Here is a 16,140-nt window from a genome sequence, read left to right as displayed (position 1 = left end):
TTACTACAGAACAACTGCTTGTACACGAAGGGAAATCCCAGATAGCCTGAAGGCATGTTTTGTGCGACCATTTCCTGTTTGTGTAATAAAATGTGTAAACATTTTTATTTATCTCTATGTTTTTAAACAGCCTGATAACCTATAGCGGGAGATACATGTAACAACAGTATATTATCTGCCCCCCCCCCCCAGTTACCCTTCGCTTTGTGGTCCAAGTTGTGGCTTTAAAGATTCTGTGATGCCCAGTTCATTTATCTGATTAACAAGTGATTAAATTAAATATGTACTCTTTATTATAATCACAATACTGCTGCAATCAGTGATGGTGAAAGGCATTTATTTGGCATCCATTTACCTATAGCACTCATTTCTGTCAGTGAGACTGTGTTCCCTTTACTAAATCAGTAAAAGGTTTATTGATGGGATTAATTGCTCATTTAATACTGGATATGATGAACACAGTAGAGACTGTATTTCACAATGCAAATTGTATGCATTTATTTCTGATTATACAACAGCTGGCTTTTCAAATAGATCTTGGTGAGATGTATTTATTTTCCTGTGAAATTTGGTTAAAGGTCAATAGGAGCAACTATCAGTTTTCGGAGAAGATATTAGAACACTCCATCCATTCACCCATCCATGCACAACTCCTTTTCCCCATTTTTGCTCATAGAGTAGACAAGCCACTTCAATGGTGGTAACTATATAGAGCCAAGGTTCACACCGCTTGCAGTGGTTGTTTTCCCATACCACACACTCAAATGCACACTCAAATCTATGGCCAATACAGCGTGTCCAATCCACCTATTGTGTGTCTTTGGAATATGGGAGGAAACTGAAAACCAGGAGGAAGCCCACTCGAACACAAGGATAACAAGCAGACTCTGCACAGAAGGCACCCCAGCTGGGTAAATGGAAAATAAGGAGAGGGAGTATTGATAGCACATAGCCTGAGAAGATTAAAGGAAAAATGCAAAGCAATATGAACTGGACATTCAGAATGTCAAGGAGTAGCAAAATAAGAAAGGGGGTCCACAAAATTAAAGGCGTGTCATGACAGGCTATATTGGTGATTAGAGACAGACATAGCAATGAAGTAAGACACCATTTTCTCTAGAAATGTGGTGCATTCATAATAAAATTTACATTTAGAATGTCTCATCTCTTCTTTGCTTAGAGGATTAAAATGTTTTTGAGCCAATGAAAAAGAGGAGTGCTGGGTAATGTCATGAGAAGGTCAAAGGTTCGATAGGTAGCTTTTTCTTCAAGCAAACTAGATCGGTAACTGCCTGTTTCATACTGTTACATTTAACAAATTGTTTTATGTGTTGACCAAAACAGTAATTTGTATAGTGTGTTCAGCAGAAGAAAATATCTGGCATACACCTGTTTATTCTGTGTAACAATTTCATTTGCACTCATTTAATATTGATAAATAACTGCACACAGTAAATAAGGAGTCTAAGTCCACTTTGATATTGTTTGTCTGGCATCCACTAATATGTGATTAAGAAGTAATGTAGATTACAAAAGAAAGAAACTATCTCATTTCGTAACAAAAGCAAACCAAACTGGAAGCGGAAAATGAAGGCAAGACAACCTTCAAAGTTTATTGTTGACTCAAAAGTAAATCCACAGCAAAACCACACAAGCACTATCTCATTTCTAACAGCAAACATTTTAAACTTCTTTAAAATGATGAAAAAGAATATAATACTTCCATATTATAAATGCACTTGTATACAACAGAGTCTATGTTCTGCTCGCTGGATTCACGATTCTACCAAAAAACATTACAGTCTTGGTGTTCTTTTCAAGGACAGCCAGTAGGAAAGGATTCTGTACTGTAACTTCTTCAACTGTAGAATCGTTATTTTGCTGCACATGCGCCTGGCCTCCATCGCATTTCGTGGTTGATTCAAATAAAACTTGTGACAAAAGCTGTAAATAGCGATAAGTTAAAACAATTTAATTTTTTATTTTAATTTCTTTCCTTAATATTGACTAAGTAGAAGATCAGTTTTCCTCTTTTACCTTCATCATTTTTGTCTCTTTCAGCTGAGCACTATGTCACATTTTACTAATAGTTTTATTTTATTTCGTGAGTATACCAGGCAGTAACTACAGCTAGGATTCAGAAAGGCTTACTGTAACAGGAAAACCTTAATACAGTCATTTCCTCTTCACAGTAAGCATTTCTGATTCTTAGATCACCTCACCACTGATATTTCCTCTGTGCAGAGGCAGAGGGCAGTGTCACAAGCAGAGCTGTATAATAATGTGGTAGTCCTGGGCAGGGCATAATGATAATTAGCCACATGGCCATTCCCCGAAATACCAGCAGCTACTGAATTATGCTGTTGAGTGTTTCAGAGAGTCATATTCACCCATTCACTGTTATATAATTAGTCATAGTTCAGTTAAGTTAAGCAAATATGTGGGTTTTGGAGGTGTTAGTATGTGCATGTGCTCACATGCATGTGTCTGTGTGTGTATCTGCCTGGATGGTTGCACTAGGAGGGTTAGGTAGGAAATCAGGTGTGTATGTGTGTGTGTGTGTGTGCGTGCGTGTACATGCGTGTGGCTCATTCATATGTATGAATGGTCACGTCTTTCCTTGGCAGTGATCAATTGTGGTGGAGCTCTCTGTTGATGGATGGATATGTTGCAGTGTGTGTGAATGGGTGTCTGAATGTGTGTGTGACTTTAGGGGGTGCCTACTGCTGTCATGCCTGACAGAGCTAGTATTAGTTACACTGCGATGCAGAGACATGCTAATGAAATGATAATGAGGTCTTTCTTATTGCACCATAGCTATCTCTGAATCACATTTTCTTGCCAAAGCAGTAATTGACCTACTTTCAGTAGGCAATTACCATGAGCGGCTGACCTTTTTTCTCTCAATAACAGGGCATGTGCATTAGGCTCAAGCAAGGGGTCTAGAAAGAAAATGCAAAGACAAAAGGAAAAATTCCACAACTTTCATCAAAGTTTGCAAATGTTTGTGAAAGGATATTATACAGTAAAGTAAAAAATATGAAAAATTATATAGGCAAATGAGGCAGAACTTACAGATGATTAAAATCTAACTGCTGAAATGATGAACAATATATAGCCCATTATGAACCAAAACGTACACACAGAAGTCTTAATGCAAAAGATATAAACCATTAACATACACCAGAACAATACTTACTAGACCTCTGCCAGATTAAGAAGGCATGATATTACATGCATGTACACAAAATGCTGTTGGAGCCTTTAGATGTGAGATGAGCATTCTGGTGTCTGTTGCTTTGCCTATCTAGCAGCCTCGATTGTGGAATTTACTATCTAATTGGCTTCAGGAGTGTCCATCCTTGTTTTGCTTCCACAGATCACTTAAAACATCTTTCTGATACTGCATTTGAGGGATTAGGATAAGTTATGATAATTGGTTTCTAACCTTTTGTTATCTCTGACCTAATTGTGGATAGCTTTTGTTGAGGAGATCAACTTTCAATCTTATTTTGTACATGGTATTCAGTGAAAAACACCTATATAAAGCTGAAGTAGAAGTTAAAGCTGAACAGTGACAAATAATAAATGTCATAAGGTCACTACATAACTTTAAAAAATGAATAACCAGTCTGCAGTACTTCCCATCATTTAATATTAACCCTGCTAATTATTGTAGGGATTAGGTAGTATAAAACACCTTTTCACTAACTTCTTAAAGAACAGTTTAAAGGACATTATAGTATGCAAAGCAGTGTCTTTTCGGTCAAGAGGAATATGCACCGATTAAAAGATACTTTTGTGAGTTCATTCCTGACCTCAGCATCACAACTAATTCCATGTATGTGTATGTAAAAGGGTAAGGATTATAAAATAGCTTAGCTGACCAAGAGACTATGGAAGTGGAACTAAGTGCATAGTGTTTATATTTAATGCTGTGGTAGTGTACAACAGTTCTGCAGTTGCATGACCGTACAGAAAGCCAAGTGTTTTTGTATGTTATAGAATGACACAATAAGGGATTCAATGGAAATCCAAGGAACAGAAATGTGATGCTTGGAACAGTGAGAGTAGAAATGCAAAAAGTCCAAGGCGTGGTACCTCAGAGTACTGCCTTTACTCTAAAGTCCATTGATCCTGGCTTTAGTATATATATATATATATATATATATATATATATATATATATATATATATATATATATATATATAGGGGGGAATGTTGTTTCCTTGAAAAAAGGTTTTTAAAAATGACCACTAAATTTTGATATTTGCTGTCCTCATTTTGCTTCACTTTTCATGTTTTGTAATTCTGAGATTTGCTGTTACAGGTCTTTCAAAATTACAACAGTCCGTGAGCCATATAGTAATTTGTTGTTTGCTGGAGTAAATCCTGTGTTTGCAACTGTATTTTGGAGTCAGTAGTGTAATATCAACACAGAGTGAGGGAGCTTACACTTTGTGTTATAGTTTTCTAGCTCACATTACAGTGTGAGCCCTGTAACATAGTTATTCTGAGAGAGAGTGCAGATTCTATTTTCATATCTTTTTCCCACAGTGATGGTTGTATTTCTTTTAGATGCTGATGTAAACAAACTAGTTTGTTCCATAACATGCTTATTTATCTAAGGTTCAGACTGCCAGTATCTTTGGTTTATAGCTTGGCTTGTAACTTTAATTCAGATTTGCAGTTTGTAAAAAAATCTAATTGCTTCATGACAGTTAACTATTTGAATTGGCTATCAATGAACAGAACTAAGTCTGCCCTTAAAAGTTAACTTCTAATGTGCCACCCCTACTTTCTGCTAGATGTAGTAAAGTACCGAAAGGATGTATTTTCTGTAGCATCCTTCCCCAGTAATAACCATTAATTTGAGTTGCCACTGTAAGTATTCTTGTTTGTTTTATAATTTACTTGTTTACTATTCAGATTTCTAGTCGCATGTAGTACAGAGTATGCTTTTTATTTTTAATTATATGTTTGTAAGTATTAGGCAATCAATCTGCATACCAATTCAAGCCTAGCCAAAAAAAAAAAAAAAAAACTCAATAAGGGCAACCTAAGATAGACCGGGTGAGAATTTGAGGTTGCCCATCCAATTAGCTAAGGTCACTTTGAAGGTGGCAAGGGTGCTACTCTGCTTGACATGTAGTAATAGTTTGTTCCAGAGCTGAGAAATATGTTGGGATACAAGTCTATCACTCCAATACATTTTACTTATCTGTTGATGAAGGTTTAGTTCCTTTAACCGTGTATTTGATGTACCATTAGTTCTGTGAATGAAGAGGACGCCAAATAGGGTTGGATCTTTTATGGTTTGAAAGGCTAGACACAGATCTCCATGGGTAAGTCTGTAAGAGATTGAGTACAGAGAAAGAGGTGCTAGCCCCTCGTAATAGCGACGATTTTTGAGGACGTTGATCTTTTCAATTATGACTTTCTAAGGTCTCTCAGAATGGGTGATTTGTTTAGAGAAATACATGCTAAAAGGTGCATTATATTCAATTATAAATCTGATAAGATATGAGTAAAGTAGACTTAAGACTTCTTTGGAATAAGTGAAGATACTTTTGGAAATTAAATGAGCCAGATAAAAGGCTTTCCAAACCACTTTGGAAACATGACTTGAAACTGTAGTTTTATTGTCCGTTTTGGGTCTATTCCTGCTTCTTTCCAGCCCCTGCTATCAAGCACGCTTTAACGTGCTTTAGCGTGAATTAGCGCGGAGTTGCCACTAGAGCAGCATCGGGCAGCGCCAGTTAAACAAGGTTAAACTCTTTCTGGCTCCAGAAAGTCTGTTCTTCAATTTTTCCCTTAGAACTGCTCTGTTAGAAACCTAAACAGTTTACACCTTCACTAAAAAGTGCAGCACTTGTTCCAATTAGCTTTTTCTTCTCAAAAAGCTCAGCACTTGTCTTATAAGCATATCCCTTGTCTTATAAGCATTCTCTTTGCAGGTCAAGCACTCCTATATTATACAAATCTCTCACTAGCAAAACCCCCAGGAGTGCCCACTTCCCTGCTAAGCCCACTACTTTTCTGTCTCATACCTACTCATAATTCTTTCTAGCATGTCGAAGGGTCAGATGCTGGCGTCCTCTCCTGCCCAGTTGGTGAATCTGGGAATTCTGAGACAATGTTACAATTGCCTCATGTACACGGACAACCCTCTCCTCCTCCCACGTAACACTAACACTTGTGAGAGATGCAGCTATTTAGCCAGACTGGAGGCTGAGCTCTCTCAACTCAGGACTGGCAAGACCAGGCAGGAGGTGAAGGCAACTACACACACCACAATACCAGTCTCACATAACTCAACCACACCACTGAATCAAACACATAAACACACTAAGACATACTCGGAGGCTCTGAGTAAAAATTTACCTAAACAGCAGAGGCCTCCAAAGGAGACACCCAAGCAACTGCAAACTCAATACACCACACAAACAACACATAAACAACAAAATCAGTGTGCAAAGCAGTCACTGCCCTTAAGGCCAAATACAACACCAAACATACTTGTCATAGGTGACTCCATAGTCAGACACACTGACGTCCCGCTCACCAGACTGAGTAAGGAGAAGGTCACAGTAAGCTGCCTGTCGGGCGCTAGAATCCACCACATAACGCAAGCACTCAGGTCTCTCAACAGCAGGTACAAGTACGACTCAGTCATTGTCCACGCTGGTGTCAACGACCTGAGACGTACCTCCTTGGACTACATGAAAAGAGACATTGAGGAGCTCTCTGATTATGTAGCCCAGGCAGGTATGACCCTGACCTTGAGCAGTATCCTACCTTCACCTAGAATGATGCCACAATACAGTGATAAGATGATCAGCTTTAATAATTGGCTTAAATTCTGGTGTCATTCAAAGGGGATCCAATGTCTGTCTGCCTGGGATGGCATGCTGGACAAGCCACGCTGCTTCGCAAGGGACGGCTTGCACCTGTCACCCCTAGGCTTCTAGATATTGGCAAAGGCTCTTGCCACCCCCATAGTGCCTTTTTTAGGCAAGGCTCAAATTCTAAACCTACCACCCTAGAACACAAAAAAGGAAAAAAACTAAGGGTAATGCTGCTCAATGCCAGAAGTCTCAATCTCAAGATGCACGCACTCGAGGCCCTTCTCAGTATGGAGAACATCGATGTCTGTGCTGTGACAGAAACCTGGTTCAAGGCTCCTGACAGCACCCCAGCACTATCAGGTTTCACCTCATATCATGCGTTCCGGCCCCAAAATCCGGACAACACCAAGAAAGGAGGGGGGGGTGTCCATATTCATAAAGGACACCCACACCTCAAGGTTGATGGCAACGCACGATGCATCGGAGACCATCCAGGTGCAATTAACCATAGGCAAGACTGCTCTGCAATTTGTAGCATGTTACAGGCCACCCTCTCAAACTCAGGAACCTCACATGGCCTTCCTGAAAACATTGGAGGGGATAAATGTATCTCCAAACACCATCATACTAGGTGACTTCAACTACCCTAATATAGACTGGGAACACTACTCAAGCCCAAACACTCTAGCCCAAAGGTTCCTGGAGTTCATAAACTCAAATGCCATGGAACAACTAGTCACCATCTCCACAAGAGGAGAAAACATACTTGATCTCATCATCAAGAACATGGGATCACAATGTTCAACACCGGAAGTATACCCCTCACTGGTGAGATCAGATCATAAACTAATCTCGCTGGAGGTCCTCATCCCGCCCCACCTGAAATAAAAAGACCACAGTGAAAACTTCTCAAAAGCCGACTTCACACTTCTAAAAACTAGTGTGGTCTCCTTTAAGGCCCCTGAGCCAGTGGTAAACATTACTCAAACTGCTGAATCACTTACAAATGCCTTCTACCAGCACCTACAGGACTGCATGGATCAGGCAATCCCAAACAAAACTAAGACTCTTTGTACCAAAGGCAAGCGTCCAGTCTGGTGGACCCCAGCCATAAACAAGCTCTACAACAAAAGGAGGAAGCTACTACACGATAGAGCAAAATCCTTGAAAGGTAAGACACCTTTGATCATTATAAGTAAAAAACTAAGAGCTCTCATAAAATCATCCAAGGCAAATTTTGAGAGAAAAATCGCCAAGGACTCAAAAGACAATCATAAGGCCTTCTTTAGCTATGTTAGAAACCTAGGAGGAAACTCCCAGATATGCTCAGAATTAGTTCAAAATGATGTGAAGATTACTGAACCTACACACATTGCCAGCATACTGGCTGACAGGTTCAGTGCAAACTTCTCCCCCCCCCCCCCCAAAAGGAGAGATATCTATACCAGAGGATTGTAGCCCCCCAAACATCTCCAACGCCCAGGTGAGAACTGCTCTCTCCAAGGCAAAAAACACAGCATCCATGGGACCGGATGGTGTCCCCGACTGTGTGCACCACGAACTCAATGAGGAATTAAACCCGCAGTTAGGACAGCTGTTTAATCTTAGCCTCACCTCAAGATACATACCCAAGGAGTGGCGCACGGCGATGGTGGTCCCACTTCACAAGGGCAGTGCCTCCACCGACCCTGGAAATTACCATCCCATTAGCTTGACAAGCCTTATCTGCAAAGCCATGGAGAGGATCATAATGGAACTCATAAATAAAGACATAGGGAACTTGCAGACTTTGGATCCAACCCAGTTTGGCTTTGTCAAAGGCAGATCATGCCTTGTAAACTTGGTTGACTTTTTCGAGACAGTCACCAAGGCCATTGATGAGGGAAAGGCAGTCCATACAGCCTACCTCGAGCTGGCAAAGGCCTTCGACACAATACCCCACTCAGGTATCATCGAAAAACTCATCAGCTTGAATGTAAACCCATACATCACAAGATGGGTTGCAAACTGGCTAAGTGACAGAACCCACAGGGTCAGAGTTGCTGGAGCCATGTCAGACTCAAAGCCTGTCACAAGTGGTGTCCCACAGGGCTCAGTCCTGGGTCCACTCTTGTTCGGCATCTACTTTTCTGAAGTACAAGCAAACACAGGAGGGTTATGGCTGACAAAGGTTGCAGATGACTGCAAACTGGGCCATAGTCGAAAACACATCTGACACAGATATCCTTCAGAAGGGCCTCACAGAAACGGATAACTGGTGCCAGAGCCATGGCCTAAAGTTAAACGCCAAGAAATGCATAGTCATACCCTTCGGGAAAAACAAGGTTACCCCTAGCTACCATATAGGTGGCAATCCACTGAGCACAGAAGAAGTCATCAGGGATCTGGGGACCCAGGTTGACAGTGGCCTTTCGTTTGACACTCATGTTGCTAAAGTTGTTAGGAAAACCTTCTACATTGCCCACCTGATCATGAAGGGATTCACATCTAGATCAAAGGAGGTCATCGTCCCCCTGTACTCATCACTCATTAGACCTGTGATTGAGTACAATGCCCCATTCGGAATGTATCTGACCCGACACCTGCAGCAGCTGGAAAGGCCCCAAAAGTTCCTCACCAAAAGGATAAAGGGTCTCAAAAATATGTCTTATGCTGCCCGACTGAAAGAACTCCAGCTCTATTCAGTCTCATACCGCTTGCTCAGAGGTGACCTGTGCCTGACATATAAGGCCATGTCAAACCCAGATTTGATGAATATGCTTCACCTCAAAAAATCTATATCCCTCAGAACCACAAGGGCGGGAGACTTAAACCTTGACACGGTTATTAATAGAACGTGCTGGAGGGACAGATTCATCACCCAGAGACTCCCTATGCTGTGGAACAAAATCCTGGTAGATGTGAGGCAGAGCACCTCGCTGGCCTTGTTCAAGAGGAATCTTGACGAATGGATGGGAGATCGCAGATATACCCCAGGGATTACTTCAGTGTCACTGCTTGACAGAGGCACAGCAAAATAATAGGCATAGTTTTATTCAAACTAAAGGGGTGGCGAAAGCCACATAACTATGGGCTAGGCTTATAAATGCCCTTGGGCAGATAGCCTAGTATGAACCTATGAACCTATGAACCTATGATGGTCAAATAAGAATGCCTTGATCCTGTATCAGTGTCTTATTGGCAGAGTGTATCTCCTATATGGTATGTTAAACTGTTTTGTTTACCAAAATGAACCATGCTACATTTTTGTACATTTAATTTGAGACCATCATCCTTGCACTTGTTGTTAACATAATCTAACCAATGCTGGTGCAATTGTGAGTCAGCTGAAGATCGAATGACAAAACTTAATTTACAGTCATCTGCACACTTGGTTAACCATAGGGTAGGAGTGCTGACCTGAAGGTCTGGGAAATATATGCGAAATAGGACAGGGCCCAAATCTGAGCCCTGTCATACACCACTGCTAACTTTGTTGGTTTCTTAAATGGTACCTACGACTCTAACCACATAGATTCTTTCTAAAACAACACATTAGCTATCCCCTGCACAATATAAGGGTTATATTCATATTTATAAGTCTGTCTATAATGCCTGCAGGGGGATAGTGTCAAAGGCCTTTGCTAGATTCCTATATCTTGTATGGGTTTACCTTTAAAATGTTGCCACACACATGTGCAACTGTTCATGTACCCGACTCATAATGTCAGAAACTGCACTGTTGATTCCTTAAAATTGTGAATCTGCTACCCAAAGAAAGCCGACACTCTGGGAATGTTGACTTTGTTCGAAGCACCCATCATTTCCGGATATCTCCTAAGACTGTTATGCAGGCGACAAGCATCCCTGCACCCCCCACATCTGCTGCTAATTTTATATACTATCAGAGATTGCACTACAATAAGGGAAGGGGTGCATGTCCCGATCCCCACTGTAGTGTTCAATGTCCATATTATTGAGGTTTGCGATAACACACTTGATAAGCTTTATATATGAAGTTAGTGAGACTAATGGGTCTATATTTCCCTGGGTCCATGGTTGGGCTATCCTTGTGTTATAACATCACAATGGTTGTTTTCCAGGCTTCTTATATGGGGTTCAGATAGACTATATTTGGCACTGATAATCAGGCAACCTAGTTTATTACCAGAGCTCATGGATGGCATGTTTTTAGCTTTTGAGAGAGCTGACACAACTTATTCAAAGGGAGTGGCTGGAACTGTGGAATGTGTGGAGTAGCTGTTACTATGGGTAGAGTAAAATCTGCACTAAATTTGTCAGCTAGGATATTAGCTATTTCCTTTGGGTCAGAGTACTGTTGTGTACTGGGTTCTAGTTCTTAACTTCCTGATATAGTTAAAGAAGGACTTGTAGTTATTTTTGGTTTTAGTGGCTATTTTAAGTTCATATTGAACTTTGAGATTCCTGATGGTTTGAATTTGCAAACATTGACACCCTACTAAGCATGTTCCAAGCACAAATATTGGCGCATGCAAAAGAAAGTTTAAAAAAACAAATTAAAACAAAATTTATGCGGGGGGGGGCTTCCTATAACCCCTGCTAATTATATATACTAACTCCAAGAATTGTTAAATTAACAATTTGGCAAAAATTAATCAAAAAAACTAATTATTTTTTTGCCAAATTGTTACTTTTAACAGTTTGGCAATTACATAACTAATACACAATTGCTTACCTATGCTAGTCCAGAACAGTAGAGGTAGAACCTAGAGTGACGTAAATGCCTCCCACAAGGTCATTAATATTAATGCCATAAATATGGCTCTATATGTTTAGTCTTCCACATTTGGAAGAGAACTTTAAAATTGTATAATTTTCTAAAGGCTACACAACAAACTTTTCATTTTACACAGAAAAGTGTTCACATGCATAAAGATGTATGCAGACACTTTGTTTTATGTGAAAAGAAAAATGTGTTTCGCACCTTTAGACATGATCTTTAAGCAATAATATAAACAAAAACAAAACAAAATGAACTAACAATGGTGGCTACTGTCATTAACCACTGCGAGTAGAAATTAAATCAATACATGCTAAAGCTACCAAAGTGATAAGATAAGCACTTCCAGTTCAATTTTAGGAAATATCTGTGAAATGGAAACATTTTCAGACTACTTACTGTAGTAAGCTTCAGTAGAATCATTTACAGACACAATCTGAACATTATTTGTGCAAAAGAAACAAAAGACACACTCTGAATATTCAAAAAATGTCATATTTAGGTTAGTATTTACCTTTCCTAAGGTAAGCTCATCTTTGCTCATCTTTCTGAAGGCAAATTTCTTCTCAAATATGTCAAGTTTTAAGTCCTTAAGTGCTTGTTTCAGGTCGTAGGATTCATTAATGTCTATTTTTGGGATAGTTAGCTTTAAATGCCTACAGGAATAAAAATAGAAAGATTACTATTTTTGATGTGAACATTTTGTTATAAAAATGTAGCAATGGTATTAACATTTGGAGAAACAAGACACTACTTCAGCAGTTATGATACATACGTAAGTGAAAGACCATTCATCCATTCAGAAAGTGTCTCCAAAGAGATGCTCGACTCCAGGTTATGCAGAGTGTTCCCATCAACTGGCTGAATTATAAGCATAACAACATTCTGATGGACATTAAGTTTCACAACAGAGTATTTCTTGTGTTCATCTGTCTTGTAATGAAACTGTCCAGTGTGAGTCATCATAGGAACGGAGATTTTTTCACCTTGTTCATTCCAGAAATCCATCATTCCTGTGTGTTGCCAGCCATAGTTTTTTGGCCACAAGCCTAGAAACAAATATTTAATTATTAGGAGATCCTACAGAACAGAATGATATATTCTAGAAGCCTGCAGTAAAGTCAGTAACATGAGACTATCATGGTATTACTGACATGAATGCAATGTATAAAGAATCACACAGTATCGGATGTTTTTATTTATAATTTATCTGCCTTATGCAAGAGGTACCTAGTTAAATCATTTTAAAAATATTTTACATCAGCAAATGAAAATAGAATGCATCAAAAAAACTCTAAACAAAGTAGCACACAAGTTGCTAAAAGATGCAAGGATGCTGTTTGACATTACTTATGACTGAGGTATACAAAAAGGATACAATCCATTATTACTAAAGACAGTTGTTACAAGGAGGAAGTAGAGCTACTGTTTTAGAAAACAAAAAGGTTTAAACCTGAGAAAGTTATAGCCATAGAATATTTTTCATAAGCATATATAACATCCCACTGCAGCACAATATGGAGCATCTGGACCTTGGGGAGATGCAAGCTTGTGGGTCAGCAATGACATGGTCATACGACTGTTATGGACAGAGATGGCCATGTGAGTAAAAACAAATGCTGTTCCGGGAGCACATGACATGTGCAAGTTCCAGCTAGTGATGGGAGTAATACCTGTAGCTATGGATAAAATACTGGTATAAGACTTAGCCAACCAACAATAAAGTCATTAGATCAGGGATGTGATCAGCAATATATGAGACTGTGCAGAGGAATTGCCACAGAGGTGCTATAGGTCATCCTGGTATGTGTTCATAAGGTGTATGGGAGCATTTGGAAAAGGCATTTCGTTACAGTAAAGCTTTGACATATTGCTAACGACAGAAATATGTGATCATATGTGAATAAAGGCACTCACTGCTGAATAAATGCATGGACTATCAGACTGCATGGTCATATCATGGGCTAAGTAGAGTACATTGGTGAATAAATGTGTGGACTACCAACTACATTATCACCTGATCATGTCATGAGCTATATACAACACATTAGTCACAGGTAAATAAAGGTGTGGACTGCCAGACTGCATGATCACATCATGGGTTATGTGCAATACACTAGTCATTGCTGAATAAATGTGTGGACTACTTGATTGCACAATCAAATTATGGACTATGAAACCTGTACACTTTGGCAAAGTATTGTCCCTTATGTTGCATAGTTGTGAGCACCTAACCATGCCAGAGGGTATCATTGCATTACAAAGGAGTCATAGGCTTCCCCCTCACAGCACTATTTCGGGGATCTCTTCCATTAGAACGCGATGCTGCAATACAAGCTGACTAACATGTGGTGCCAATTAATAAGGGCCAATATAGTGCCTTGTTAATTCTGTGTTAATGATACACTGTCTAAGGTACAACACACACAATATGGTGCAGGAAACAACAGAAGGTTCCAGATTATTGTTTCACACACCACACTGACATATCTTCGTTCACCTCAAACAGAGTTTTTAACATGTCCTAGATCACCATCTTTACATTGCTGGTTGGACATGTATGAAAAGACTTTTAGGCATCCTTGCCACCTTCAAGGTTTACTGAGATAATTGTATGAGAAGCCTCAAATCCTTTCCTGATGAATCTTGTTTTTACCTCCCAGAAGCTGAAGGAAACTACTGAATAAGTTTCTTTTTGTTAGGCTTCTACTGATTGCCTAGTACATACCTATGAACATATGAAATGATTACAAAAACCAAAGAAAGATTAGTACAATAATCAGTGACATGCCAACTGGGTGTGATTGTTTCCATACCAAATGAGATAGATACAAATTGTATCTATTTGGCAGGGACTGGGCATGTTGTGTTTGCAGGCAGCCATAACAATGTCTTCAAGTCAGTAATGATACATTTTGAATGCATTGCAGTATCAGTGGTGCAGCAGGTATCACATGTGCCTTTGGTGCAGATGGCTGTGGATTTTATTCCCACACCAGGTAAATTGATTTCTGAGACTGCAATGCAGCATAAGGGAGGTGTTACAATCCTCAGTGTATCATATTTGGATGAAGTGTTAAACTAAGGTCCCATGTGCTTAAGCTGCTGGTAGAGCAGGTGAATGTGAAAGATCCCACAGCACCTATCAAAAACAACTGGGGAAATTCCACAATTCCAGCTCACCTCCTGATTAACAAACAAAATTAAAAGAAAAAAATTTAAAAAATGAGTGTATTCTTATCTAGCAGATGTACAGCAAATATGACTTTGCTTCACTGTGCATGATTTGCACTTGGTGTGCAAAATTACTTTTTCAGTGTACTGTACAAAGATAGTGTAATCTTTAATGATATGGAATGTTGTAGATGGTATATTGTAAGCATGGTATAAATTCATTGAAAATTAGTAAAGTTCAAGGAAGCATATAAAAAATTAAATGTAGGATCATAAAATAGAAAACAAACCAACCCAAAACAGGCAGAGAAATTCCACTTTAATGACACAAGCAGAAAACAGCAAGTCCCATAAACTTAGCACTTTCACTATTAAAATATGGCTTCCTCAGAGTTACATGGGATACAAACAACTTAGTTTAAATAGAGTGATGTAAGAAAAACCAACCAATCATTTCATGTGGTGCCATGTTGAATTAGTTTTTTTTTTTTTTTAACATATACACAGTTAATAAAGGTAAATAAAACCTTCAGTTTTCTCCAGAAAACACAAAACAACACTTTTACAGCTTATATAACCATATGATTAAAAAACATATATATTATATATGTGTAATAGATGTGTTATTGAAATGTCAAGAAATAAAATGCAGTTAATGAATTAATTTAAATAACCCTTTCCCTTTCTTTTAAAATGGGTAAAACTGCAATGTTGTCATTCAAGCCTGGGGAGGATGTGGATCGTTTTTTGGACTTGAATGAGGAGAGAGACGACAGGCCGATGCTGAAATGACAGTTGGAAACCTTTGAAAAAACATGTAAAAGGTTTCGGGTGTTGCAACTGGATAATGCTTTCCTAAATAAGCTACTCTTATTAAAACAGGTGCCCAAAGGACTGCGCATATGGAAGTTGCCTATGGTCAGCGATTTGGGCTTTTAACTGTGTGTGTTATAAAAAAAAATAATAATTCAACGTGACATCACATGAAATGATTGGTTGGTTTTGCTTACATCACTCTATTTAAACCAAGTTGTTTGTATCCCATCTAACTCTGAGGAAGCCATATTTTAATGGTGAAAGTGCTTAGTTTATGGGACTTGCTGTTTTCTGCTTGTGTCATTAAAGTGGAGTTTCTCTGCCTGTTTTGGGTTGGTTTGTTTTTTATTTTTTGGTTACCAGTGTTTTGCTTCATTTAGAGCTTGTTTTGTTTAAATGTAGGATCATGCCCTGGCCATTAGTAATAATTTGGAAGAATGTTTTTGGAATGCATATCTTAAGAGTCTATGTCATGGTGTCTGAGATTCCTTGAGTAGTTCACTCTCACAAGGTGATTTTTGCAGTCACTCTGAAACGTCACCTTTTCTGATGCAACTGCAA

The 16,140-nt window shown here is 39.1% G+C and overlaps 1 protein-coding gene across 3 annotated transcripts in view; it reads right to left on the bottom strand.

Annotated features, from left to right (window-relative positions):
* Window positions 1-1,575: 1,575 nt before the first annotated feature.
* AGT (angiotensinogen) overlaps window positions 1,576-16,140 on the bottom strand; it is a 163,475-nt gene continuing 148,910 nt past the window's right edge. For all 3 annotated transcript variants that reach the window (XM_044076062.1, XM_044076068.1, XM_044076057.1), the window contains 3 exons: window positions 12,365-12,638; window positions 12,104-12,245; window positions 1,576-1,944 (listed from right to left, as the gene is read on the bottom strand). In XM_044076062.1, the coding sequence (XP_043931997.1) occupies window positions 1,756-1,944; window positions 12,104-12,245; window positions 12,365-12,638 (605 nt within the window). In that variant the 3' untranslated portion in view covers window positions 1,576-1,755. The remainder of the gene's footprint in view (window positions 1,945-12,103; window positions 12,246-12,364; window positions 12,639-16,140) is intronic.

The sequence above is a fragment of the Protopterus annectens genome, chromosome 1.part1, assembly GCF_019279795.1.
Source record: "Protopterus annectens isolate FY-2018-M chromosome 1.part1, PAN1.0, whole genome shotgun sequence".
NCBI classification, from domain to species: Eukaryota; Metazoa; Chordata; order Ceratodontiformes; family Protopteridae; genus Protopterus; species Protopterus annectens.
This window is presented reverse-complemented; position numbering and strand designations above follow the sequence as displayed.